Raw genomic sequence first — 27448 nt, 5'->3', positions numbered from 1 at the left:
TGGGTTCTAGCATTGCAACAAAGGGAGAAAAGTGTCTCTATCCAGATTTCACTTACCATGTATAAATCTCGTACACCTCTAACATGTTCCCCTTTACTTGCATTTTTTTCTAAGCTAAAAGCCCCCAACTCTTCTAACCCTTCCTCACAAGGGATTTGTCATTTTCTAAACTTTTTTCTAAAAAGGTAAAGGTAAAGGACCCCTGACAGTTAAGTCCAGTTGTGGCGCTCATCTCGCTTTATAGGCTGAGGGAGCCGGCATTTGTTCGCAGACAGTTTTTCTGGGTCATGTGGCCCGCATGACTAAGCCACTTCTGGCGCAATGGAACACCAAAACCAGAGGAGCACACGGAAACGCCATTTACCTTCCCACTGGTAAAGGCAAAGGGACCCCTGACCATTAAGTTCAGTCGTGACTGACTCTGGGGTTGCGGCGCTCATCTCGCGTTATTGGCCGAGGGAGCTGGCGTACAGCTTCCAGGTCATGTGGCCAGCATGACTAAGCCACTTCTGGCAAACCAGAGCAGCACACAGAAACACCGTTTACCTTCCTGCTGGAGCAGTACCTATTTAGCTACTTGCACTTTTTGGTGTGCTTTCGAACTGCTAGGTTGGCAGGAGCTGGGACAAAGCAACGGGAGCTCAACCCGTCGCGGGGATTTTAACCGCCGACCTTCTGATCAGCAAGCCCAAGAGGCTCAGTGGTTTAGACCACAGCGTACCCGCATCCCAGCTCTGCAATATTGTTTGCTCAGACCTGTACACACCATTCCAAGTGCGGGCTCGTCATATTATTATTATTATTATTATTATTATTATCATCATCATCTATACCATCCTTCATCTAGAGATCACAGAATGGTTTGCAATATAAAAACACAAAAATACATACTTTTAACGACGAATAACCCCCCCCCCCCAGTATTATTATTTATTAAATTTCTATATTGACAACTGCATTCTCCATCTTTGTTCTCACGATTCTTCACATGGATCATAGAATCACAGAGTTGGAAGGGACCCTGAGGATTATTTAGCCCAATCCACTGCAATTCAGGAATATGCAGCTGTCCCATACGGGGATCAAACCTGTGACCTTGGTGTTATTAGCAACATGCTTCACTTTTTCGCAGTTACGGCACACTGGACCTTTCTATTTATTCCACGGCTACTAAGCATACTTTATCATAAGCTTTGATATATATCTTCTTTTCTTTTTGCCTGGACTACAACTCCCATCATCCCATGCCTTTCATTGGCCATCTTGGATGGAGCTGAAGGCATCTTTTGGCATCTGGAGGGCCACAGTTTCCTCAGCCCTGCTACTTAATTGTAAGAAGATCCATTTTTAAAAATGAAATAATTTTTTTTATACTTTATTTACAACATAGTCCACAACAATTCATACATACAAACCAACCCACCACCATTGACAATTTAATTATTGAAATTAAACTCCTATCCACTTTTACACAAAGAAAACATACAATAAAAATAAAAGACTTCCTTTATCCTGTAAATGGCCTCCTTATTTACTTCTTGTATACTGTTTCTTTTATATGTGATTATTACAATTTTTCCTAATTGGGTCAGACCAAAGGTCAATCTCATTCAGCATTGTATTTCCAGCATGGTCTGCCAGGTCCCATTATCCCTGACCACTGGTCCTGCTAGCTAGGGAAGATGGGAGTTGTAGCCCAAAAACAGCTGGTGACCCAAGTTTGGGAAGCCCTGCACTAGTGCATCTAATGTTCAATCTTAAGTATTCTGCTTCTGAACATGGAAGTTCCATTGAGCCACCATCGCTCAAATGTTGACAGACCTCCTTCAATCCCCCCCTTTTAAAGTCATTTATTTGAAGCTGCGAGAGACCCATCACACCCCAGTGCAGCCTACAGGACAGTAATGAGGTAGTCTCTTCCCCCAAGATTACAAAGACACCACAGGAAAGGAAATAAGAGGAAACAAGCTAACCCAGGCACTATATATTGTCTACAAACTTACCTTAACGGGAATAGAAACAGGAAGAGGAGCCCAAAGTTGCTACTGTCTCAGCAGAGCTGATGGAAGGGCCCTTGTGCAGTCATACCTCGGTTTAAGTATGCTTCGGTTTGAGTACTTTCAGTTTAAGTACTCTGTGGATCCGTCTGGAACTGATTAATCCACTTTCCATTACTTTCAATGGGAAAGTTCGCCTCAGGTTAAGTACGCTTCAGGTTAAGTACAGACTTCCAGAACCAATTGTGTACTTAAACCGAGGTACCACTGTATTCTTCTTTCCCTCTAGTACAGTCTGATGGAATCTAAGCTACCGGTAGTGACAATTATCGCATCCCCGAGAAAGTTCTCTTCTAGCACTCTTCAGCACAAGCCCCAGTTCTCTGTCCTCCATTCCGTCTCTACCAAGACATAGCCCTCTCCACTTGGTAGCTTGGCTTGAGATGCTCAAAGTGCCCCTGCAGTTTTCTTCCCTTATTGGCTACTAGTTGGCCCGGCCGCGCGTTGCTGTGGCTCAGTCTGTTAAATGGACCCTCAGAGTCCACCTTCAGAGTCCCCCTTCATTTTGTTGAAATGTTTTGCCCTGTGACTCCCCCCACCCTGTCCCAACTCATGAGCTATCCCATCCCATCCTCTCCCCCCCCGACTCATCCCTGTGGTTGTCCCCACCCTGTCCCGACCCATGAGGTATGCCGCCCCCCCCCTCCCCGGCTTATCCCTGTGGCTGGGCATACCCTGTCCTGAACCATGACATATCCCGTCGCTTCCTCCCCCCACCCCCGGCTCATCCCCGTGGTTGTCCCCACTCTGTCCTGACCCATGAGGTATGCCGCCCCCTCCCCCCCAGCTTATCCCTGTGGCTGGGCATACCCTGTCTCAACCCATGACCTGTCCCGCCCCCTCCCCCACCCAGGCAAGCCCCCACCTCCACTTGGCCCAGTCTGGAAAGCCGAGCCGAGATGCTATAGAGAGGGAAGCTTTCCTAGGTGCAGTACCAGTGTAGCCGTCGCTAGAGGGCGATGTTTTGCAACATCTCCTGTGCTCCCAGCATGCACTTGAGGATGAATTGTGAGTTCTGGAACACGGGGTTTTGGGGTTTTTACATGGCCCAGGTGTGACATCTGTCTACGCAACCTGTATATGGTCACTCTAATTTTCGCTTTGGATGTTGTGTCGAAATTTGAATGCAATCAGTCAAGCGGTTTCAGAGAAAAGTGGACACCCACCCACATCACCCACCCACATGCCCTTTTTTACATTTTTATATATATAGATGACAGATGGGGAAAATAAACGAATGTGAAGTCTCTTTATTGCAGTGCTTCTCGAACTCCCCCCCCCCCTCTGGGCCGCACTTTCAGAATAAAAATTTGCTCGCACCACACCAAATTTTTATATTGATAAGAAATAACGTTGGAAAACTAAAAGAAACAACTCCTAGCAGTGCTTGATTCATAGCACGGAACACAGCTACTTTATAGTATGATCGCGGGACATCCAAAAAGTATGAAACAACACAGAATCATTCCCCCAAAATAATTATAAACAAGCCTCTTACACATGGACTTTAAGGATCATAAACTCAGTGAGAGGTGTGAGCTCGCTTTTGCTGGGTAATCTCATTTATATTGGGTCTAATTTGAGACAAACTCTCACCTCCTCATCAACACAAATGGGCCTTTCCCTTTTCTGATCTTCCATATTTGTCGGAGTTGAAAATTCCTGTGTTGTGGAGAACTTTCAAAGAATAGCCAGTGCTCTTGAAGAGAGCCGTGGATACTGCTTCTAGTTGTATATCCATGCTGCATTGAAATGTTTAAATTGTTTCTTTGATTGTCCTTGAATCTTCCTGCCACACTTGCCATCCTCTCCTGCCACACCCTTTGAGAACCATTGCTCTGTTGGGACACATTCATATCATACCTTTTAATTACATGGCTCTCCCCCAAGGAATTCTGGCAACTATATTTAGCTACGGGTGCTGGAAACCATAACTTTGGGAAGGGTAAGCTACAGTTCCCATGATTCTTTGGGGAGAAGCGGCATGCTTTAAATGTATGGTGTGCATGTGACTATGAATTTGTACATTTGGAGCATGCATAAAGCTACCTCTCCCTCCCCCAGTTTAATTGTTTTTCTGTTCATTTCACTCAGTATTTGAATTATTTGAGAGACTCGTGCAACTTATTGACCAGAACTTGTGTGCTCCTGTATGTATTTATTTAGGGGGGAGGGAAACTGTAGACCCCTTAATCAGAAAACTTTCTTGAGTGTTGCACATAATAAAATTATCAATGAAACATATTTATTTTCAGCCAGATATAGATAACTTAATTATATGTCTGGGTAGGCTTGATGATAATGCATCCCTGGTTAAGATTTAATCCGCAGTCCGTTTAATATAATGACGGTGTTGCTTTGACTGAGGATGTGAGTCACAGACTCAGAGACTGCAAGGCATGTTGAAGTCATGCATCAGGCATGGGCCCAAACAGCAATGTTGCCTTGGGCCCTGTCAAGGAAGAAGGCGAGGTATGAATAACTATATAATGGTGTTAAACAAGAAGCCTGTAAAACCCTTGTAACTACAACACCCATTCCATCATCCCTGACGGTTGGCTGTGCTGGCTTTTAGTTGATGGGCTGTGGAGACCAATAATTTGTGGAGGGCATTGACTACTAGGCCACCTATGCTTTAGGATCTGGAGATGCTTACTAAATCAAGTTCCATTGAGGGCCTGGCGATAGGCATCACTGTTGGTCCAGGTTTTGATGCAGGAGTTTCCTAGGGGTCCCTGGAGCTTCTCACTGTCTCCTTGGGGACTTTTGGATCTAGTTCCAGAGTAGTGTCTTGCTTCATGCCCAACACATGCAGAGAGCAGCTGTTGCATGCAAGTAAGAAAAGGATTTTTATTCAGGCAAATAAAGGCGCAGGTTTGGCACAGACACAGAGTTTGGGAGTCATGATTCAGGAATCACGCAAGACATTCAGAACTGGACAGAAGCAACAAAGATGTCTCAACAGCTTCCATGACTTGCTCGCCAAGCTTTTAAAGACAAGGCATTATTATTATTTTATTATTATTATATAATTCCCCCGCTACTCTGGGCGGCTTCCAACAAATACCAAAATACATAAAAATATCACAGATTTAAAAACTTCCCTAAACAGGGCTGCCTTTAGGTGTTTTCTAAATGTCACTCAAGAGACTCGCTCACTTTGCAAGAATGTCAGGGTTGCAAAGTGCGTGCTTCCGGAGTGAGTCCCGATGGCAGAAATGGCACCTGGTTCTGGTCAGCAATGCTACACCCTTTCGTTCGGGCTCCTAATCAGTTGATGACGCTTCCTGAGTTGCCTTCTCTCTGGGTTGTCTACAGGCTTAGCCTCCACTGAGACTTTCCTCTCCATTGGGGAGAGGAGTGGGCATCCCTGCTCTGCTTTCCAAAGTGGCTGAAATTGAGGCACAATGAGCAGAGACCCTCTTCCCATCAAATGCCCCCCCTTCTGTTTCTTCCCATTACTGCCCTTGTGTTGGGGCCTGCAAACCCGGGGATGATAGTCGTATCCAAGAGGCACTGCTGCAAGGTAGCCTCTGCCCTGATCCACTGCCTCATTGGGAATAAAGACAGCTTCATCCTTTGAAACAGAGACCACAAGGCCAGCAGGAGATTGCGACAAGGGTTAACCACGTGGGATCCTGGAATTTCAGGGGAGGCAGGAAATGATGTAGACACAGGCTGAGTGTCTGGTTGCAATCTGTCGAGGATGATCATAAGCAGTTGTGTATATAAAGCTCTGCCTCACAGCTGGCTTTCGTAATTCTGTTCCTGAGGGAGAAGGTGGAGCTGGTCCAAGAAGGTTTGCAACAGACTTTGCTCCTATTCTTTCTCTGTGCGCAAGTTTGTGATTTGATCATCCTCAAGGGCGATTTCAAAAAGCATAGTTAAGGGGCATTGAGAAGAAGCCAAAAAGAATTGGGTTAAAGAGGCAGCCCTCTTTTTCCAAGCCACGTTTTGTCACGAAGCTGTTGGACTTGAATCCATCAAACTACACACTGCAGTGCAAACACTGCAGTTTCCCAAATGAATTAACCAGGTTGTCAGCACTGGGCTATTGGCAACGAACGCAAGCAAATCTGGATTCCTAGGTAGATGGTCTCTCTATAGGATTGGACGGTGGTGTCCCCAGAATCTGCCAAGTGTGATTTGTCTAGAAGCCAGAATCTTAAATGCCTGCGAGGTTGAAGCATTGTGCAGAGGCTAGAGTTGCAACATACACAAACCAGAAAAAGAGATGCAAGGTTGAGGGCTAAACAACATGTGGCATTTATTTTATGAACGCGGTAAACATGCATTTTCTGTCTCTTGAATGTAAATGGCAGCTATAGGCTGAGGAACACTTGGGCCTTACTCTGTATCACCTTACTCTGTAGTGCTGTTGAAAACCCCCACCCAAACCCCTCCCATCTGAATGCTCCCATTGCTTTCTGGAGCATTTTAACAGAGGTGGTACGTATATATGCATTGTACCACACTGCTTTAAATGGTTCGTCTTTTAAAAAAGAAAAAAGGGAACTCTCGGACCACCCCATAAGCAATGCATTTTTTCTGTTGCCAGAGCGTGCATTGATAGGTTCACCTTTGTTCTGGTGTACATGGGTCAGGGGAGGCGGCTGATGCAGGCATGTTGACTCCAGAAATGAGAGCGAATGGCTTTCTTCTCCCATTCCTTGCATGCCAGAAGATTCCCAATTGCCCTTGACCTGCCCTCCGCATGTCTTTGACTGCAACTCCCAGCCAACGGATGGGTGTTGTAATCCGAAGCATCCGTAGGCGTAAAGTTGGGAGAAGGCTGGTTTTGACCCGACTCAGATGTAGGCGAAATTTAAGATCCTTGCTCTTCCTCCTCATTGTTTAACACCACAGGTAGGTGTGTTCTGTAGTCACAACCCATTAGCAAACACATTACTGGCTCCCGAGAAGGGCAAATAGAGACTGAAGAGAAAAAGGAGGAAAATGCTAGTTAAATGCTCACTTTTATCGTTTTCATAAAATATGCATTTGTGTGATACCGGCTTGTGGTTTTGTTGGAGAGCAATGGTACTTCTGTAACGTGGTGAAGAGGGATGAGCGTTCGATAAAATCTATTTCCCCCTTCCCTGCCACCTGCCACCTCCCCCAAACTATATGGGCTGATTTACACAGCTCCCATGCATGTCAGCTGAATCAATCCTGGTTGAGTTACTGAGCTTGATAGTTTTCAGTGATTCACCAAGAAATAAGAGTCAAGATGGCCAGGAGGGGTGGGGTGGAGTGGAATCACAAGGATGTGTTTTCCTGATACATGCAGCTTTCCCCTGAACTTGGAACTTCCCAACCTGGAATTGTTTTAATTCCTCTTTTTTAACTATTCTAAATGCTGTTTAACCGGCTTCTTTCATTGTGATCCCCCCCCCAATTGCAATTTTACTTATTAAATTTATGTCTTGCCCTTCTTCCCAAAGGAGCCCAGTGATAAAACATTACCAACAAACATTTTAAAGATAATTCCAGTACAGATGCAGTCCTGGGAAAGATCTTAGCTTGATGATGTTTTAATGATGGATGTTTTTAACATTTTGGTGGAATTGTTTTATTGTGTATTATAGATTATACACCTGTTCATGGGGTAGGAGAGTCTCACATCTGGCAACCAGTGTGCCCCTTTGGTTTCAGATAGTACATGGGTAAAAGAGTCTATGAAGCCTGGGACAAAAAATTTTCATGGCCCTTTTAGTGGCTATGCTGGCTCTTTTACCAGAAGTAATGTAAAAGTAAAGGGACCCCTGACCGTTAAATCCAGTTGCAGACGTCTCTGGGGTTGCGGCGCTCATCTTGCTTTACTGGCTGAGGGAGCCGGCATTTTGTCCACAGACAGCTTCCGGGTCATGTGGCCAGCATGACTAAGCTGCTTCTGGAGAACCAGAGCAGCACACGGAAACACCGTTTACCTTCCCGCCGGAGCAGTACCTATTTATCTACTTGCACTGGCATGCTTTCGAACTGCTAGCTTGGCAGGAGCTGGGACTGAGCAACGGGAGTTCACCCCATCGCGGGGATTCAAACCGCTGACCTTCTGATTAGCAAGCCCTAGGCTCTGTGGTTTAGACCACAGCGCCACCTGCGTGTAATGTATTTAGTGTTAACTCTGGAAATGTTTACTCAATTCTCACCAAACTAAGCCTCCTATTGTATATCGTGCTCTAGGAGGCTACGTTTGGTCAGAATCAAGTGAAATACATGGTATTGACATTATTGTCAGCTCACCTACACCACTATGACAGCTTCCTAGGTTCCTATATATTGTGTTTCCTTTTTGGATGCTACAGTTGTTAGTTGGCCCAGAAGGCAGAATTACTTGAACCCTGTGTTCCTGGGTTTTTAAATCTCTCTCCTTGGAGAAATCTAGGACTGCACACAACTAGGGCATAGCTGTCAAGTTATCCCTTTTTTAAAGGGATTTTCCCTTATGCTGAATAGGCTTCCTCGCGAGAAAAGGGAAAACTTGGCAGCTATGAACTAGGGACAATTGAAATGTTACTTAACTTCCAGCCAAAGAGTGTGCTTTTTAAAAAGCTCCATACCGTGTACAGTGTTCCAACTCCATGCGACTTTTGGCATTTGCCTAGCCCCATGCTTTAATTATTTAGCTAACCGTTCAGGGCTTTCACCTTTGAATTATTTTGGAATCTATGCAGCAACATTTTTAGTGGAATTTGAATTTGGGGTTGTTGTTTTAAAATAAAAAATAAAATAACCCCACCCCCCCAGGAATGGCTAGCTTGTGGCTGCTTAAAAGGATTTTATTTGATAGAGGAGTTTTTTTTAAAAAAAAAAAAGGAAAAAAAATATTTTATGCATCTTATACTGAGTTCATGCTTCAGCAAATGTAATTATGATAATCTAGCTTTTGCAATAATCTCTGAAGATGATAAGATGCATATCCATTTGCAGCAACTCAGCTGAGCGAAATCTCTTCAGTATTTCAAGATTAGTGACTGGTCTCAGCAGTTTGCCTAATTTAAAGGCAATAAATAAGAACCCAGGAACTTTTGGAGGAAAGTGCCTTGGTTTGGGCAGGTTTGTATTGGAAAGATTTAGAAACTGGATATAGGCATAATAAGTGGATAAAAAGTGACTTGTTTGCTGTTAACAGGGCTTTTGAGTCATTGGTTTGTGAATGCTGGTGATCCCAGCATTTTATTTTGCCATGTGAATTATGACTTCAGGCAATTTGAATGCCTTTGGTATTCAGCTTATTTTACTACATACTTATGATAGATATACTGTACAGAGATTTCATAGCTGGGTTTTTTGTTTTGCTTTGCTTTATACTAACCTCCTTGTGATGCTTCCAACAGTATCAAAAGTGACTTTAGTGCACTCTCAGTTGGTTTTCATTTGGTTCAATATTGGATCGTTGCATTAGGTCGATACAGAGGTGCTGTGAAATTAACATTGTAGGCCCAAACTGGAATTAGAATTACATTCTGTGCCTCCGCATTTCTAGAGTTGTTGAATTGCCTCCAGCGTTGACTTCCTGTTGGATTTTGGTTTCTGTGCTTTTTCTAGCTCACTATTAAATCCTCTTGATTTCTTGTGTATATTTTGGGGGCTATTGTGGGCATATTAGCACAGTAGTACATAGCTGTTCCTGGGCATCTAGGAGTTCTTAACACTCTTTGTACCCTAGCACTCCCTGGGGGTCAATAGGAAGACTGATTCAACTGGGATCTGTATCACTAGGCTTAAATTCAGCCTTGAATAGCCACATGGATGGTTAGCTGCCAGCACCTGCTAAATATGGAAAAGTAGGACTCTGCTGTCTCTTGTGTAAAGGTCCAAGGCACAGGTGTGGAATGACAGATACTATGGGTCAGGTATGGGGAGAGAGTTATCTCTCCCACCCCTCATGGGCCAAGCTTGAAAGGTGGGCAGAGTTGTCTACCTGCCACTCATAGTGACATTGTACCCAAAGGCCCGAGATTTGGAGAGCAAATGGCAGTTAACATGCCCACTCTGTAATTCTTGCCTTTCATTGACTGCTTCCAGACATGCCGCTATCCATGAACAGGAAGGTAGCCTGTCCACAAGCTCGGCGTTGGTGCATGCAACTTGGAGTCCTTGCTTTGCTTTCCCTTCCTAGAAGGGAAGCCAAGAACAGACCTTGGTTTCCAATCATGGTTTATCTTGAGAAGAGCAAACTACAAACACTGGTTTGCACATAAAACTGGTTTGTTTCCCCTTTATAAGAAAGGAGCAAAGGGCAAGGTGATTGAGCTGTGTGCATAACCATCGTTTATGGTCCAGCATTATGTGTGAATGAAGCCACTGGCGACTTGGGCTGCTGGTTCTGAAATGCATTTTGGAGGTACATGGAAGACTTTTCTTGGAATTTCCACCCTGTAGGCTATCCTGTTTTTATATCCCACTATATTTTTTGGCTATCCATCAAGAAGGAACAGCCAGGGGAAGATTTGGTACTTCTGTGAAATCATTTCCACCCTTTTTTCCTTGTAGGCAGAAAGGCTGACCCTCTGTGAATGAATTACTGGCTGTTCTTGAAGATGTATGTCTATTCAGTCGTGTTTCCTTCTGTATTCAGAACTGAAAATCGAATGCATTTTTTTATATTAAGTGTTGCCCGTCATTCTTTGTTTTTTTGCCTGATCAAGAGTTTTCCTTTTGAATTTTTCTCTTGCACGAGCTGCCATCTATCTGGAGACCTGCGGGTGTGTGTCCCTTCTGTTAAAATTCACTTCCCCCCCTAGCCCTGGGGAGGGTCTCTGCTTTGAGACTGTCCACCTGCAAAGTGGGGGGGGGGAAGCAGTTTCCCCAGTAAATATCAAGTCCCCCCACCCCCATCTACAACTTTCTAACTTTATATTACCTGGGTATTAAACTGATTCCCACATATTACCAGATTCAGAATTGTTTATTTGTGTCTCGTCACCAGACCATCACAAAGGTAGAACTAAACAAAAGGGTGCTTCGTATCTGTAATGAAATTAACAAAATCTAGAATGAATAATATTTTCACAAACCTAAATAAGATTGTATAAAAGTGTCAACACACCTAAAATATTGAATCTTCCTAGCAATGAGGCAGCATTCAATCAGTATGTATGGTGCTGGGCAGATACAACTTTTTTTTAGCATAGGGAAGATAGGCTCCCCGTGTTCCACTAGAACTTTAATGATGCCATATATGCTCTAAATGTTTTGATGGAATTCCATAACATTTTCTTGATCCTCTGTGCCTGTTTTCTTCCATGCTACATCCAGTACTGACATGATAAGTGAGATACTGATCATTTGTGGATGAAATTGCCCTGGACCTTTGGTAAATATCTAGCACTGACATACTTTGCTCGCCTCCTATCCCTAGGGAGATTTCTATTTACTTACTTACTTAAAGGTAAAGGTAAAGGGACCCCTGACCATTAGGTCCAGTCGTGACCAACTCTGGGGTTGCGTGCTCATCTCGCATTCTTGGCTGAGGGAGCCGGCGTATAGCTTCCAGGTCATGTGGCCAGCATGACAAAGCCGCTTCTGGCAAACCAGAGCAGCGCACGGAAACGCCGTTTACCTTCCCGCTGTAGCGGTTCCTATCTATCTACTTGCATTTTGACGTGCTTTCGAACTGCTAGGTTGGCAGGAGCTGGGACCAAGTAATGGGAGCTCATCCCGTCACAGTGATTCGAACCGCCAACCTTCTGATCAGCAAGCCCTAGGCTCAGTGGTTTAACCCACAGCGCCACCTGGCTCTTACTTATTTAATTAATTTGTATACCACCCTATACCCAGAGGTCTCAGGGCAGTTCACATAAAAAAATCACAGTATATAAAATGAAAATAAAAGCAATAACCCAATATTACCTCCCCCCCCCAAAAGAGCCACATTTTAAAAGGATATGGGATGTTGATCAGGTCAACCAAAGGTTTGATTAAAAAGGAACATTTTTGCCTGGCGCCTAGAGGTGTGTAATGAAGGCGCCAGACGAATTTCCCTGAGGAGAACATTCCATAGACAGGGAGCCACTGCAGAGAAGGCCCGTTCTCGTGTTGCCACCCTCTGGACCTCTCAAGGAGGCGACACACTAAGAAGATGATCTCAGGGTTCGGGTAGGTTCACATGGAAAGAGGCGGTCCTTGAGAAGAAAGGTTTCCCTTGCAATTTGCTTAAAAAGCAAAATGGTTTCCTTACTTGCAAGTCTTCAAAGTAACTAGAGATCCTTCAGAAAGTTTGTGTCAGTTTCTTGGCAGAACGAAACAACTTTAGTGGGCTTCATTTTCCACTGGTATGGGTATTTTTGCATGTTAAAAATCACAGTACTGATAGGAAACATTTCTGTTCATTTTGTAGATTTGCTTCTAAGCCATTAACGTGACCATGGGAGATATGAAGACCCCGGACTTTGACGACCTCCTTGCGGCATTTGACATCCCAGATATGGTTGACCCTAAAGCTGCTATTGAGTCAGGACACGATGACCACGAGAGCCACATCAAGCAGAATGTGCATGCCGATGACGATTCTCACGCACCGTCGTCGTCCGATGTTGGCGTCAGTGTCATTGTGAAAAACGTGCGGACGATTGATTCCTCTGAAGGAGCGGAGAAGGAAGGTCACCCTTCTACAGGCAATGGCTTGCATAACGGGTTTTTAACTGTTTCGACTCTAGATGGTTACAATAAAGAAGACTGCAAATCTCACAAAGAAGAGGGCTCCGTTTCGGAGACAACACTGAAAGAGTCTACCTTCAACCAATTTAGCCCCATCTCAAGCGCCGAAGAATTTGACGATGATGAAAAAATTGAGGTGGATGACCCCCCTGATAAGGAAGAGCTGCGTGGGAGCTTCAGAGCGAACGTACTGACGGGGTCCGTCTCCCAGCAGGATTATGAGAAATTAAAGGTACTTGGAGGTGAAAGCCTGATGAAACCTGGAGTTGCAGGTAATGCCGATAAAAATAAACTTGTTAAAAGAGACTCAGAAACAAACTCTATGCCTTTGGGTATGTACGAACCCTTTAAAGCGAGAAAAATAGATGATAAGCTACATAAAGAAAATCCCGAAAAGGTACATGAAAACCGGGTACTTGATGGAAAAGTAGGCACTGAGAAAGCAGAAGCAAACCTCATCAGTGTTTCACAGTCGAAAGCAAAGTCATCAGCAAAACTCTCCTCGTGTATTGCTGCCATCGCGGCACTTAGTGCTAAAAAAGCAGCAACAGACCCTGTTAAAGACCCACAGTCTACTTCAAGAGAGCCGTCTCCCTTGCCAAAAGATATGAATGAAAGCCCTAGGGCCATTGACAAATCACCTGAATCTCAGAGTCTCATTGACTGTGCTAAGAAACCCTCCGTTAAGCAACCTGACAGTCCCAGGAGCGTATCGAGCGAAAACAGCAGCAAAGGGTCTCCGCCGTCACCCGCAGGCTCGACACCAGCAATCCCGAAAGTTCGCATCAAAACCATCAAGACGTCGTCTGGCGAAATCAAGAGGACGGTTACGAGAGTGTTGCCGGAAGTTGATTTGGACGGCGGCCGGAAAGCAGAACAAACCGCTTCCATGGTGGCGTCCATGACGTCGCTGCTCTCCTCCCCGACTTCTGCTGCAGTCCTTTCTTCTCCCCCTCGGGCACCCCTTCAGTCGACGGTTGTCACCAACGCCGTCGCGTCTGCAGAACTCGCTCCAAAGCAGGTCACCATCAAACCTGTGGCTACCGCTTTCCTTCCAGTGTCGGCTGTCAAGACGGCAGGATCCCAAGTTATCAACCTGAAGCTCGCCAACAACACGACGGTGAAAGCCACCGTGATATCTGCTGCTTCGGTGCAGAATGCCAGCAGTGCCATTATCAAAGCTGCCAACGCCATACAGCAGCAGACGGTGGTGGTGCCAGCGTCTAGCCTTGCCAGCGCAAAACTCGTGCCAAAGACAGTCCATCTTGCCAACCTTAACCTACTGCCTCAAAGCGCTCAGGCCACCTCCGAACTCCGCCAGGTGCTCACCAAACCTCAGCAGCAGATCAAGCAGGCAATAATCTCTGCGGCGGCTTCGCAGCCTTCGAAGAAGGTGTCTCGAGTCCAGGTGGTGTCGTCTTTGCAGAGCTCCGTGGTCGAGGCATTCAACAAGGTGCTCAGCAGTGTTAACCCTGTCCCTGTTTACATCCCAAACCTCAGCCCCCCCGCCAACGCGGGCATCGCTTTGCCCCCGCGTGGCTACAAGTGTTTGGAGTGCGGAGACTCCTTCGCCCTCGAAAGGAGCCTGACGCAGCACTACGACCGGAGGAGTGTGCGGATCGAGGTCACTTGCAACCACTGCACAAAGAACCTTGTTTTCTACAACAAGTGCAGCCTCCTCTCCCACGCCCGCGGGCATAAGGAGAAGGGGGTGGTGATGCAGTGCTCCCACCTGATTTTGAAACCCGTCCCGGCGGATCAAATGATAGCTTCTCCAACGACCAATAGTTCCGTCGCGTCATCCGTCCTTCAAAGTTCCATTGGGATGGGCGCTCATGCTGTTGCCAAGATACAGTCCAACATCACCGGAGCAGTCATATCGGCTCCTGCAAGCACGCCTGTCCCTCCGGCCATGCCCCTGGACGAAGACTCGCCAAAGCTATGCAGGCATAGCTTGAAGTGTCTGGAGTGCAACGAAGTTTTCCAGGACGAGACGTCTCTAGCGACGCACTTCCAGCAGGCTGCAGACTCAAGCGGACAAGTACAGTATCTTATATTTAAATTCCAATGTTCCTGGTACTATGCAAAGGAGATTGAGATGTGCTTCCCCTCCCGCTCCCCTTTATAAATGTGTGTTTTCCTTCGCATCATTTTTTTTCTGGTCATAACTTTTGTTTTTTAAGTGGCAAAAGATTGAGAAAAGTAAATTTAAAGTGGGCTGGAAGGAGAAATCATTAGGAATAAAAACCCCCGGCTTTTTTTGAGAAGAAAGGTGCTCGTAAGAATTCCCAAGTAGTCTTTAAGCTACTTAAACATAACAACGAGGCAAAGTATTTCAACTTTTAAGGGTTCCACAGCCTGGTGCCTTCAGAAGTTGTTGGACTATAACTCCCATCAGCTCCAGCCAGCATGGCCTGTGGTGGGATAGGCGTTATAGTCCAAATTTGGAAGGCACCAAGTTGGGGGAGACTGCTATGAAACAGTTTTCTGCATGCTGTTGGAGAGCTCCCCATCAAATTTCAAAGGTTCCCGGTTAAATGCTCAACTGTGCAGGAGGCCATTAAGGTTACTGGTGTGTTACTTTTCTGGGGTTTGGAAGCAGCGTTGTTCCTGATAGAGAACTTTCAGTCCATATGTCTTTCTGCATGTAGCACTCTTATACAGACTTTGTTTTTCTTACGGTGAGTGTGCACATGCACAGACATGCGCACGCACATGATCTGTATCTATCCTGATCTGCTCCAGAAATAATCTGGAGGCATCTAGAAAAGACTCTGGATTGTGTTAGGTTTCATCAGTCGTTCTCCCCCCCCCCGCCCCCCCCAAAAAACTTAATTTGCATTTTCCAAAATGGTATCAGAAACAAAACACAGTTAACCAAATTTTGCATTTCGGTTCTTCGGCCAAGTTATGTATACAAAAAATTGCATAAACTAGGCTAAAATGTGCCTAAGATGTACACACACACACACATATATATCCTATAAAATGCATTATATTTGTAAATTACTTTGCAAAAATCGTGTGTCACATAGAATTGTATACAGAAATGTGGCTATTAAGAGAAATTCACATTAAGATGCTGGGCATATGTGTATTTTTATGTGTGCATATATACACAGAGAGAGAGACAGACATTTTGCAAACTGATATGGAGAACTTGCAATTAGGCCTGGAAAATGAGAAAGTGAAATTGACAGGTTCATGTACATCCTTATGTACAATGGATTTTGTTGAATTGCTACCCTTTTAATAATTTGCCAGTTGACAGACACAATCTTTGCTTTGCCCCCCCCCCCCAGTACTGTAGTTAAATTTTCTGCATGAAGTTTCCTTACCATATTAGGCACTTGCCTTTTGAGCTTTGTTAATCTGTGAAGTCCATGGAAAGACATGCCCACCATGGTTTGCAAGCCTGTGTCAAAAATACCGCTGAAAAGTGGTGATTAATAGCTCTCATTTTCTGCTCCATAGTAGCCTGTGTGCTTAACACTGCTTTTCATATACAGTCAAACCTCGGTTGTCGAACATAATCTGTTCCAGAAGCCTGTTCAGCTTCTGAAACGTTCAACAACTGAGTCACAGCTTCCGATTAGTTGCAAGAGCTTCTTGCACTTAGTGGAAGCTGTGTTGGACGTTCGGCTTCCGAAAAACGTTTTAAAAAACTGGAGCATTTACTTTCGGATTTTTGCCGTTAGGGAGCCGAAATGTTCCAAAACGGAGCTGTTTGGGAGCTGAGGTTTGACTGTAGTTATTGCCCGTTAAAGATTTATCTTTCTTCCCCGGTGTGGTCTGTGTATTTTACTGCAGCTGCAAAGATACATAGCGAAGTATCAGAGTAAAGCACAGGCATGGTCTTTCCCCAAAAATATAATTTAACAAAAACAAAAGGTTAGGAACAAAATAAAAAAAAATTCCTTCCAGCAGCACCTTAAAGACCAACTAAGTTTTTTATTTTGGTATGAGCTTTCGTGTGCACGCACACTTCTTCAGATACACTGAAATAGAAGTCGCCAGACACTTATATGTAGAGAAAGGGTGGGGAGGGGTATCTCTCAGAAGGGTGGTGGAAATGGGTGATTGACTGACTGATAGCTGTTCACGTCTGTAAACGACTGCAAATGGTCTTGCATGAAAAAGCAAGGGGTGAGATGGCTGAAGATCGCTTTATCATGTATAATGAGATAAGAATCCAACGTCTCTGTTCAGCAACTTCTCTTTCCAGTCTATTTCTGAAATTCTTTTGTAGTAAGACAGCTACTTTGAGTTCTTGTATAGAGTATCCTGGGAGATTGAAGTGTTCTCCTACTGGTTTCTCTGTCTTGTAATTCCTGATGTCAGATTTATGTCCATTTATCCTTTGGCATAGGGTTTGGCCTGTTGTCCAATATAGAGAGCTGAAGGGCACTGTCTAGCTGCCGCATTCTGGATTAATTGTAGTTTCTGAGTCACCTTCAAGGGTAGCTCCACATAGAGCACATTGCAGTAGTCCAAGCGAGAGATAACTAGAGCATGCACCACTCTGCCGAGACAGTCCGCAGGCAGGTAGGGTCTCAGCCTGTGTACCAGATGGAGCTGGTAGACAGCCGCCCTGGACGCAGAATTAACCTGCGCCTCCATGGACAGCTGTGAGTCCAAAATGACTCCCAGGCTGCACACCTGGTCCTTCAGGAACAGTTACCCCATTCAGGACCAGGGAGTCCCCCACACCTGCCCACCCCCTGTCCCCCCAAAACAGTACTTTTGTCTTGTCAGGATTCAACCTCAATCTGTTAGCCGCTATCCATCCTCTAACTGCCTCCAGGCAACTGCCTCACATAGGACATTCACCGTCTTCACTGGTTCTGATTTAAAAGAGATGTAGAGTTGGGTGTAATCTGCATTCTGATGAACACCCAGCCCAAACCCCCTGATGATCTCTCTCAGTGGCTTCATATAGATATTAAAAAGCATGGGGGAGAGGACGGAACCCTGAGGCACCCCACAAGTGAGAGCCCAGGGGTCTGAACACTCATCTCCCAACACTACTTTCTGGACATGGCCCAGGAGGAAGGAGCAGAACCACTGTATGACAGTCCCCCCCAGCTCCCAGCCCCTCTAGACGGTCCAGAAGGATGTTATGGTCAATGGTGTCAAAGGCCGCTGAGAGATCCAGCAGAACTAGGAAACAGCTATCACCTTTGTCTCTAGCCTGCCGGAGATCATCGACCAGCACGACGAAGGCAGTTTCAGTCCCATGGTGAGGCCTGAATCCCAATTGAAAGGGATCCAAATGGTCCGCATCCTCCAGGCATGCTTGGAGTTGTTCAGCATCCACTCGCTCAATCACCTTGCCCAAGAATGGTAGATTTGAGATGTTTTTTAAGAAGCAGTTTAATGACCGCCTCTTTCAACGGGTGTGGGAAGGCTCCCTCGCAGAACCCATCGCACAGCCCTTCCCAGCTTACTTTTATTAGCCAGAATGGGCAAGGATCAAGGAGACAGGTGGTGGCTTTCACTTGTCCAAGCAGCCTGTCCACATCCTCGGAGGTAACAAATTGGAATTGATCCCATGTAACATGACTAGACAGGGCTCTAGCACTCTCCCGCCCCGGCCCTGCTCCCATGGTGGAGTCTACCTCCTTCCGAATCTGAGTGACTTTATCTGCAAAAAACTTTGCAAAAGCATTGCAGGAGATCTTGGGGTCCCTACCAGGCCCTGATGATGAAGGTGGTTCCGATAGATTGCAAGCCACCTGAAAGAGTCTCCTGCTACTGTTTTCTGCAGATGCAATAGAGGCAGTGAAGAAGGTCCTCTTTGCCGTCGCCATTGCCACTTGGTAGGCTTGATGTTGAGCTCTAGCCCGTGTCCGGTCTGATTCAGAATGAGTTTTCCGCCACCGGTGCTCTAGCTGTCTCAACGATTGTTTCATCACCCTCAGCTCCAGGGAAAACCACGGGGCTGTCTGGGCTTCATGCAATCGGAGAGGGCGCTTCGGAACCAGACAGTCCATAGCCCTGGTTAACTCCGCATTCCAGCAGACCACCAGGGCATCAGCTGAAGGGTCAGCAACATGGGATAAAACATCCCCTACCACTTTCTGGAAGTCAATTGGATCCATTAAGTGGCGGGGGCGGACCATCCGAATCGGTCCCACCTCCCTGCAGAGGGGAAGGGTCGCAGAGAAGTCCAGTTGCACCAGGAAGTGATCTGACCATGGCACTTCTTTTGTTTCCCTTTTACTTAGTGTCAGATCACCAACATCCATAGAGGTAAACACCAGATCTAAGGCATGTCCGCGGCTATGAGTTGGGCCAAATTTATTCAGGGTCAGCCCAATGGAGGCCATGCTTTCCACAAAGGCCCAAGTGGCCCCTTGTAAGTTCGTGTCGGCATGGATGTTAAAATCCCCCAGGACAACCAAACTAGGTGTCTCCAGCAGCACATCCACCACTACCTGAAGCAGCTCGGGCAGGGAATCCTTGGTGCAGCAGGGAGGTCAGTACACCAAAAGGAATCCTGTACTGCCCCTATTCCCCAACTTCCAGAACATGCACTCAGAAAACTGGGTCTTCCCAATAGGATGCCTGGTGCAAACATAACTTGATCCCAAGCTTATGGACATAGAAAACTGCCTGGAATTTTTAGTGTGTGATTAGCAAACACCTGATTGATGAGCAACTGGGACAGTGCCTTCTTCGTGGTGGTGCTGCAGTTGTGGAAATCTGCCCCCTTATAGATCCTGCAAGCCTTCCTTCTGTCCCATTTTTATATGGCCCTTGAACACATTTGTATTCCAGATGTCGTTTTGTGATGGACTCTGGATGTTTTCATTGGGCTTTGCTTTCTTCCTTTTCATACCACCAGGAAGCATTCTCAGGGCAGATTACACAATCCACATAAAATGTACACCATACCAGTAACTTTATAAACAACAGAAAAACCTACAATAGAATTGCTCTGTCTGCTCCTTCTGAATACCAGAGCCCATAGACCTTCTTTCTTGGCCCCTTCTGCACCACCAAAAGCCTGGAAGAAGGGGTGGCAATGAAGGCTGAGCAATGCCAGGGCCAGCTGTGCTTCTGAGGGGAATCATCTTCACAAATGGTGGCAGTGCTGGGTTTTGCGGCCAAGAGTATTTCAGCACTTCATTCGATTTTGATATTGTGGTATTTGACTAACTTTTGTGCTACTGCAAGGATTAACACTAGCACAAAGAGACACCTACCCTGAGTGCCACACGCTGTCCCCAGATCTGTTCTAGAGGGGTGGGGGAACCCTGAGAACAGATTTAGAGGGTGCAGAGGGGAAGGAGAGAGTAATTCTGTTGTGCAGAGAGAAATCCTTGTGCCAACAGAACCTGAGACTTAGCGCACAGTGAGATTGGAAAAGCAGGACATAAACAACTTAAATGAATAGATAGATTTCTCTGGGTCAAAGAGCAAGAACATTTTACATGAAATGCATAGCCAACCACAAATGAACAACCATACCCTAGGCCAGGCACCCCCAAACTGCAGCCCTCCAGATGTTTTGGCCTACAACTCCCATGATCCCAAGCTAACAGGACCAGTGGTCGGGGAAGATGGGAATTGTAGTCCAAAACATCTGGAGGGCCGAAGTTTGGGGATGCCTGCCCTAGGCCAACCCCAACCTCTCTCACCACCAAAGGAACACAAGGGAACAACAGAGAACAACATCGTCACCTGACCACCATCTCCCCCCATCTACTTCTATCCCCCTCTTTCTTCCCAATGTCTCAACAAATGAAACCGATTTGTAAAGATGTTACGAGAGACATTGCATATATTTCTGTAAATCAAGAGAACCTTTAATAAAAATAAATTTAAAGAAGAATCAAACAACAACAAAAGAGTCTCATTCTCTACCAACTGAGCTATGTATTCAAACAATCTTCAGGAGTATGATGCAGCTAAAACTACTGATGAACAAGCATAACCAATTAACATGGTTGTGCTTCAGCTGGTGAAACAATTTGTCCAGTTAACTGCAGTTGACACACCAGGCTGGCATGATAACTAGATCTGCAGCTCATCAGTGAGAAATCCATATTTTACATCATGTTTACTCATACAGTTACAGAGAGGGAGGTTCTGGTAAACAGCCTTTGCCTCATCTCCTGAACCAAGATATATCTACATATAAGTAGGGATGGGAGAGAAATTAGGTAACTTTGCTTTTATGAATCCTATTTCACATTTAAAAGCAAAGTTACCTAATTTTGCACTTCTGAAACCAATAAAATAACTGGAATGCTGCTATCCTTTGAAATCGACACTCTCCAAAATTTGCTCTGCAATTCTCCAGCCAAGTAATGTTTAGATAGATGTGTATACTGGGGTTAATTGTGCACACAAATGCCTATATTAGTGAAAATAACATACAAAAGTGAATTGTATTAGGGGAAATTTATCTGCAAAAAATGTGTATATTAGGCAAAATTCACACCAAAATGTCGATGAATTAAAACAAACAAATACATTGCAAACTGATATGGGTATGTAGAGAACTGAAATTAAGATTGGAAAAACGATAAACAAAGGGAACCCAAAATTTGTAGATTTCACCCATCCCTGTACATAAGGTACGTAGATTCATTTGTGTATGTTTTCAAAAGTGGTTTGTTCGCCTTTTTGTGCCTTTCTGTTGCCAGATTCCCAAGCCTGAAGAGCGGTTTGCTTTGGGAGTAGAAAGGCTAAGAAAAACTGTGTATGTTTCTGTCCTGAATATACTTTTGACATCTTGCTTTCTAAAGTAGAAGAATCTACCCCAGCTGGGGGGGGGGGGAAGTCTCCCCCAATCCTTTCCTGGCTCTGTTGCAAACTGTGATCAAAGCAAGAGTTGGTCCCTACAGTGAGCATTTATGCATTTCCAAAGCTGGCTAGCTAGCTGCTGCTGCTCCTGTTTAGAATAGAAATTTACCAGGGGATTAAGAGGCTGTGGAAGATGAAATCTCTGCAGTGGAGCTGGATTATGATTTGAACATCTAAGACCTCTTAAACGAGCCAGTGTGTGAGATAGCAGAGTCTTTTTGCAAGCTGTCCACCACCAGTAGACTGTAAACTAGCCCGTTTTTCCTTCTAGAAATCCTATATAATAATAGTTGCTAATCTTAATAAAAGCTAGAAAGCCAAATCAGAGCAAGGGCCATGCTGCCTGCCATCACTCTGAATGTATGAACAATGTTACAAATTTTGAGGAAGGGGAGAGCAGCAAAATGAACAAAACAGCATGAATGGGTGAAGCTTTTTGGTAAAAGTAATATTTACCACCCTTTGGGGCTTATCTCTTATATATTGGTAGCTTTTAAAATCAAGCAATACCACTTTTGGAAATACAGAATTGGTCATAAATTGTGTAATGCTTTTTGGTAAGCTCAAAATGTTAACATTACTTCTGGTTTACTTTTCTTACTTGTTTGTTGGTTTGTTATTCATTGATATGAAAACAGAACCACTAATAACACACACACACACACACACACACACACACACACACTTATATTTTAAATGTAAAATTCAGCAAGGAAATATTTCTGAAATAAAATTATTTTAGGTGTGTACAAGAGAATTTACAGATCTTTAGTGCATGTTCAGCTTTAGGGTGCAAAAAGCAAGAAGCAAAATAAAATATTGGCTCAGATCCCAGCAAAAGAACTGGGTGGCTTCATTTGCTGGTGTACATCCCCATTCCTGGCAAAAGGCACTTCTGGCCAATTCGGTGTAACGTAGATCGGGATGTGCCTATATAGATGCAAATTGTTACTGGCAGAGCACACTCTTGAATCTAGGCTTGTACACATCTTGTGTGGTTTATGAATTGGTTATAATTTCAAACAAGCTAGAAATCTCTCTTTTTTAAAAAAAAACAAATAAATAAATAGCTAGCTTCTATGGCAAATTGTACTTGTGGAGCTGCGTGAAATCCCTTCCAGGTTGCTAGGTTACCCATGGCTTAGCGGCAGAACCTCGTTTATCTCTTCTTTCCAAACTGAAAAAAAATCCCAAGCACATGCCAAATGTTAACATTCTGGTTTGCACTACTTTAGGCCACCGGTGGGGCAGGGCTTGTATTGTTGAATACTCCCTCAATCCCTGCATGTAATAATGAACTAGAATATCTGAGAGAAATCTGTGGCGCACGTCTCTCCGAATGCTAGTTCGTTGCATATAAGGCATATTCCCTCCCTCACCCCTCAGTTGGTGGTGCCTTCCAAAATTCGACTCCTTACCACCTGAAGGTCTGAAGTGGTTCAGTCCAGAACTGCCAAACCTCATAATTGCAAACTCTGGTGCCGACAGGATTGGAAACAAAATGAGGCCACTAGGGAACAAGAGAGGAAGGTTGCAGCATTGTAATGGGATTCCTGAGGTTTGCAGGTATATAAATTTTGGTGAACACCCTCCCCCCCTTCCAGTGAAGACTGAGCATGCTCGGTAGTTGCAGAATGTCGGATTTCAGTTGAAAGGAGTGCTTCTGTTAGAGGGAGGATATACTGCAACATTTTGCTGCTGCTTCTCTCACATGTTCTATGTACTGGGTTTTAGGCGCTATAATCCTATGTGCATTGACTCAGAAGAAAGCCACATTGTGTCTTGTGGGATTTACTAAAGAGTAAGGTTGCACCAGCAACATACATTTAAACCATAGCTGCCAAGTACCCCGTTTTCCCCGGGAAACCCCCGTTTTTACTTACCTTTCCCCGGTGGTCCCCCGTATCACTTCGTCTCCCATTTTTCTCCGTTATTTTCTCCTGCCGGTGGCCTTTTTTTTTCTTTCCGATTTGCCCTTCTATGGGCACCAAAAATGGCCACCGCCGGCTTAAAAAGTCGCATCTACGCATGTCTGGAAGTGCATAGACGCGACTTCCGGTGTTGGCGGCGGCCATTTTTGGTGCCCATAGATGGGCGGAGCGACACCGGAAGTTGCGTCGGCGCACTTCCTGACATGCGTACAAGTGACTTACAAAGCCGGCGGCGGCCATTTTTGGTGCCCATAGAAGGGCAAAACGACACCGGAAGTTACGTCAACGCAACCTCCGGTGTCACACGGCTGCCGGTCCCGGATTCTGCAGTCTGGGACTTGGAAGGTAAGATTTAAACCAGTATCACACTTCTCCAAGCAGTCATGGCGGGGTGATTTCACAACCAGTCTTCCAGGGAGCTCTAGGAATTGTAGCTCTGTGCGTGGGGAAAGGGGGGGGGTCTATTCCAGCCACTCTCAAAGCTCGTAAAAAACAACACTCCCCAGGCAAGCCGTGCCTATTCAAATGGGTATTTTACTGCTGTGTTAATGGGGCCTACGCATGATTAGGATTATATTCCAAAGAGGCGAGTCTGATATTTAGGCTTGGTGGGGAGGGGCAGATAAAAGACTAGACAGTGCTGCAAATTTTCTCTTGTGAAATATGAAAATAACTGTATTTTTTTATATATAGAAAAGACAGTAAGTGTCAACATTACATTCATTGCTGCTGTATTCGCTTGTTCTGTTTCTATACTGCTCTTTCCTCCAAGGTTCTTAGAGTTGGTGTGGACATAGGATATTGATGCAGTCTCCCATCCCCAGGGAATAGCCGGACTCAAAGCTTGGGGAGGTGGAACTGACTATTGGGGTTTGTGAGGGTTCACGCGCTGGTCCAGACAGAACTGAATTCAAATCCCTGTTCAGCCGCATGGCTTCCTGGCTGTTCTTGAGCCAGTTGCTGTCTCTCAGCTTAACCAAGATTGTTGTATGGATGCATAACACTACCCAGAGCTTTGGAGGAAGAGCAGTACCAAAACGAAATTGGCATAGCCTGAAGATGCCTGGTTTAGATTTGTCGTGGAGGCCATGACACCCCCGCCGGTCTTTGCAACCCATCCGTAGACCTCATTTGCTACAGCTGTGGATCGGGGTTTTGAAATGACAATGAGTTATGAAAAACAGCTCATTCCTGTTGGGTTTTTCATTTTCCCTAAAGTTTCCGATTTCTTCCTAAATAAAAAGGGAGCCTCCCCCCCCCCGACTTGCCTCATGCCTTTCAATACAGTCGGTAAAGCACATGATGTTTCATTTTACAACTTAAGCAAAAGAAGGCACGGTTGCTCCTTCATGGAGCTTAACCTTTAAGGGTTGCATCTAACAATGACTGCACAAGCAAGTGGAATGATTTCTGCTTGTACAACATAACTTTCTTTCCCTTTCCTCCATCTGCACAACCCCCCCACGCCCCACGCCAACTTTGGTGGTTCTCCCAACTGGCCCAAACAAATTATGAGGGCTGGGAACTAATGGAAAAGTTAACAAAATATATCAGAACTCTACACAATCCAAAAAAGGACAACTTTTCTAAAGGTTGGCATCCGTTTGTTGAACCCATTAAAGTTAAGGAACATGATTGGCAGCTGCCCTCTTCTCATGGGTTCCTTTGGAAAAACATCCTTGGATAATATGCTGACGAAAGACAATTGACTGGAATTATAATGTTATTTTTTGGAATACTCCCTCCTTTCTCCTCGCATCCTTCCTTCCTTTTGTTTTCCTTCCTTGCTTTGATTTCTTTCTCTTTACTTTCTTCTTTATTGTTGTCATTATGCTTTTTAATGTGTGAGAATATGAAAGCATAGAAAGGGGAGGGAGGCTGGGAGAAGAGAGGGATGCTCTCGGGTGAGAGCTGGGGGCGACACATCTTTGTATGAGACAACGGTTAAGATATATTTGTGAGAGGGGATCTTGAATTCTTCTTTCTCTATTGTTTTTCATCCTCTTTATTATTATTTTTTGGGGGTGTAGATTATCTCGCCTTGTATTGTGAAAAAATGTTTAAAAAACTTTATACAGAAAAGGAAAGGAAAAGCAAAGGAAGGAGAACGTTAATAGCTCAAGCGGAATGACTTTGTTGGATTCAACCCTTAGGTTCTAATCTAATATTAGAATAATAATAATAGTAATAATAATTTATTATTTATACCCCGCCCATCTGGCCGGGTTCCCCCAGCCACTCTGGGCTGGGGGAGAGAAGGAGGAAGAGTTGTGACAGTGAATGTGATTAACAAATACAGTTACCTGTACTTTACAGGATATAATGCACCTGTCCTTTCTTAACCTGGACCTAAGAGACAGGAATCCATTTTAAAGGAACAGTGGTGCAATGGGTCCGTTTTATTGCTTTATTCTTGTCCCTTTTTACTGAAACACCCATAATGGTACAGTCAAACCTCGGTTTACGTCTACCTCTGTTTGCGACCGCTTCGGCGAGCGACCGCTGTGGACCCGGAAGTGTTTACATCCGGGTTCCGCGGCGTCGGATGTGCAGACGCGATCTGCGCAGCTCGCGCATGCACAGAAGCGATCTGCGCAGCGCGTGTGTGCGCTGAAGTGCTCTATTGGTGCTTCGTGCACTCACGGAACGGATTGTGGTCGCAAACCGAAGTACCACTGTACTTTCCATTATTATGATTATGATTATTATGAAGAATCGTGACAACCTTATTGAATGTTACTGTGTGCTCAGGACAAACAATTGGCTTACCATCTCATTTGTTTCCGGTTTATTGTGTAGAAGACGTGTAGTATATGTCAAATGCTGCTTCCCAACCTGTGCAGCTTTGCATCGCATCAGAGAATTCATCAGCACAAATCGCCGTACACGTGTCCCGAGTGTGGCGCAATCTGTAGATCGGTACATTTCCAGACCCATGTCACTAAGAACTGCCTGCACTACACTCGAAGAGTTGGATTTCGGTCAGTATAATAAAAATACTCTTGAGACTCTGAAGTGGTAGAAATGAAACCTGTTGTGCTCTTGAATAAGTTGTAGTCCAGTTGTGCTAGCTAAAAATGATCATGGAGGACATTTACGTATCTCCCCCCCCTTTTTTTTACTCATTGGATCAGTCTGATCAATATATTTACCTGGAAGTTTTATGTATGGCTTTTGTAAGAGCATGTTAAATGTATGTGGGCCGGAGGATAAATTCATTCAGTTAAATCAGTGATGGCGAACCTATGACACGCGTGTCAGCACTGACACGCATAGCCATTTTCGGTGACACGCGGCCCTCCCCTTTTTCCTTTTTTTAAAAGGGGAAACAATTATACATTTTTGTTATTTAAACTACAAATATCATGAAATTATGGGGGGTTTTTCTCGACGTGACACACCACCCGAGTTATGCTCAGTTTTTTTGGCGAATTTTGACACACCAAGCTCAAAAGGTTGCCCATCACTGAGTTAAATGTATGTGGGCTGGAGGATAAATTAATACTCTAAAGCAGGCATCCCCAAACTTGGGCCCTCCAGATGTTTTGGACTACAATTCCCATCATCCCTGACCACTGGTCCTGTTAGCTAGGGATCATGGGAGTTGTAGGCCAAAACATCTGGAGGGCCGCAGTTTGGGGATGCCTGCTCTAAAGCAAACAGTAAACAATTCAGTGGTCCCTTACGGATCAGAATGCAGCTGCCAGTTGGATTGCACATTTCCCCAAATTTTGCAGTGACTGAACGGATTAAGAATATTCAAAATGCATTGATGTATATATGGGAGAATGCACACAAAAAATATTTGTTAGGCGGGAAATGCATTGAGAAGCATAACAGAATTTTACATTTTACAAAAAGAATGCATACAAAATAAGCACACTTTAAATGTTTTCCCCTTAAATTTCTAAAAAAGTGCAAAAAAGGGGAAGGCAGAATTGACCTATGATGGAGCATATATGAAACTGTAACAGAATGGGA

The 27448-nt window shown here is 44.8% G+C and overlaps 1 protein-coding gene across 2 annotated transcripts in view; it reads left to right on the top strand.

Annotated features, from left to right (window-relative positions):
• ZNF532 (zinc finger protein 532) overlaps window positions 1-27448 on the top strand; it is a 59101-nt gene that overhangs the window by 10247 nt on the left and 21406 nt on the right. For both annotated transcript variants that reach the window (XM_060280343.1, XM_060280344.1), the window contains exons 2-3: window positions 12403-14763; window positions 26267-26448. In XM_060280343.1, the coding sequence (XP_060136326.1) occupies window positions 12430-14763; window positions 26267-26448 (2516 nt within the window). In that variant the 5' untranslated portion in view covers window positions 12403-12429. The remainder of the gene's footprint in view (window positions 1-12402; window positions 14764-26266; window positions 26449-27448) is intronic.

The sequence above is a fragment of the Zootoca vivipara genome, chromosome 11 (genome assembly GCF_963506605.1).
Source record: "Zootoca vivipara chromosome 11, rZooViv1.1, whole genome shotgun sequence".
Classification (NCBI taxonomy): Eukaryota; Metazoa; Chordata; class Lepidosauria; order Squamata; family Lacertidae; genus Zootoca; species Zootoca vivipara.
The sequence above is the reverse complement of the archived record's forward strand: the minus strand, read 5'-3'. Positions and strand labels throughout refer to the sequence as shown.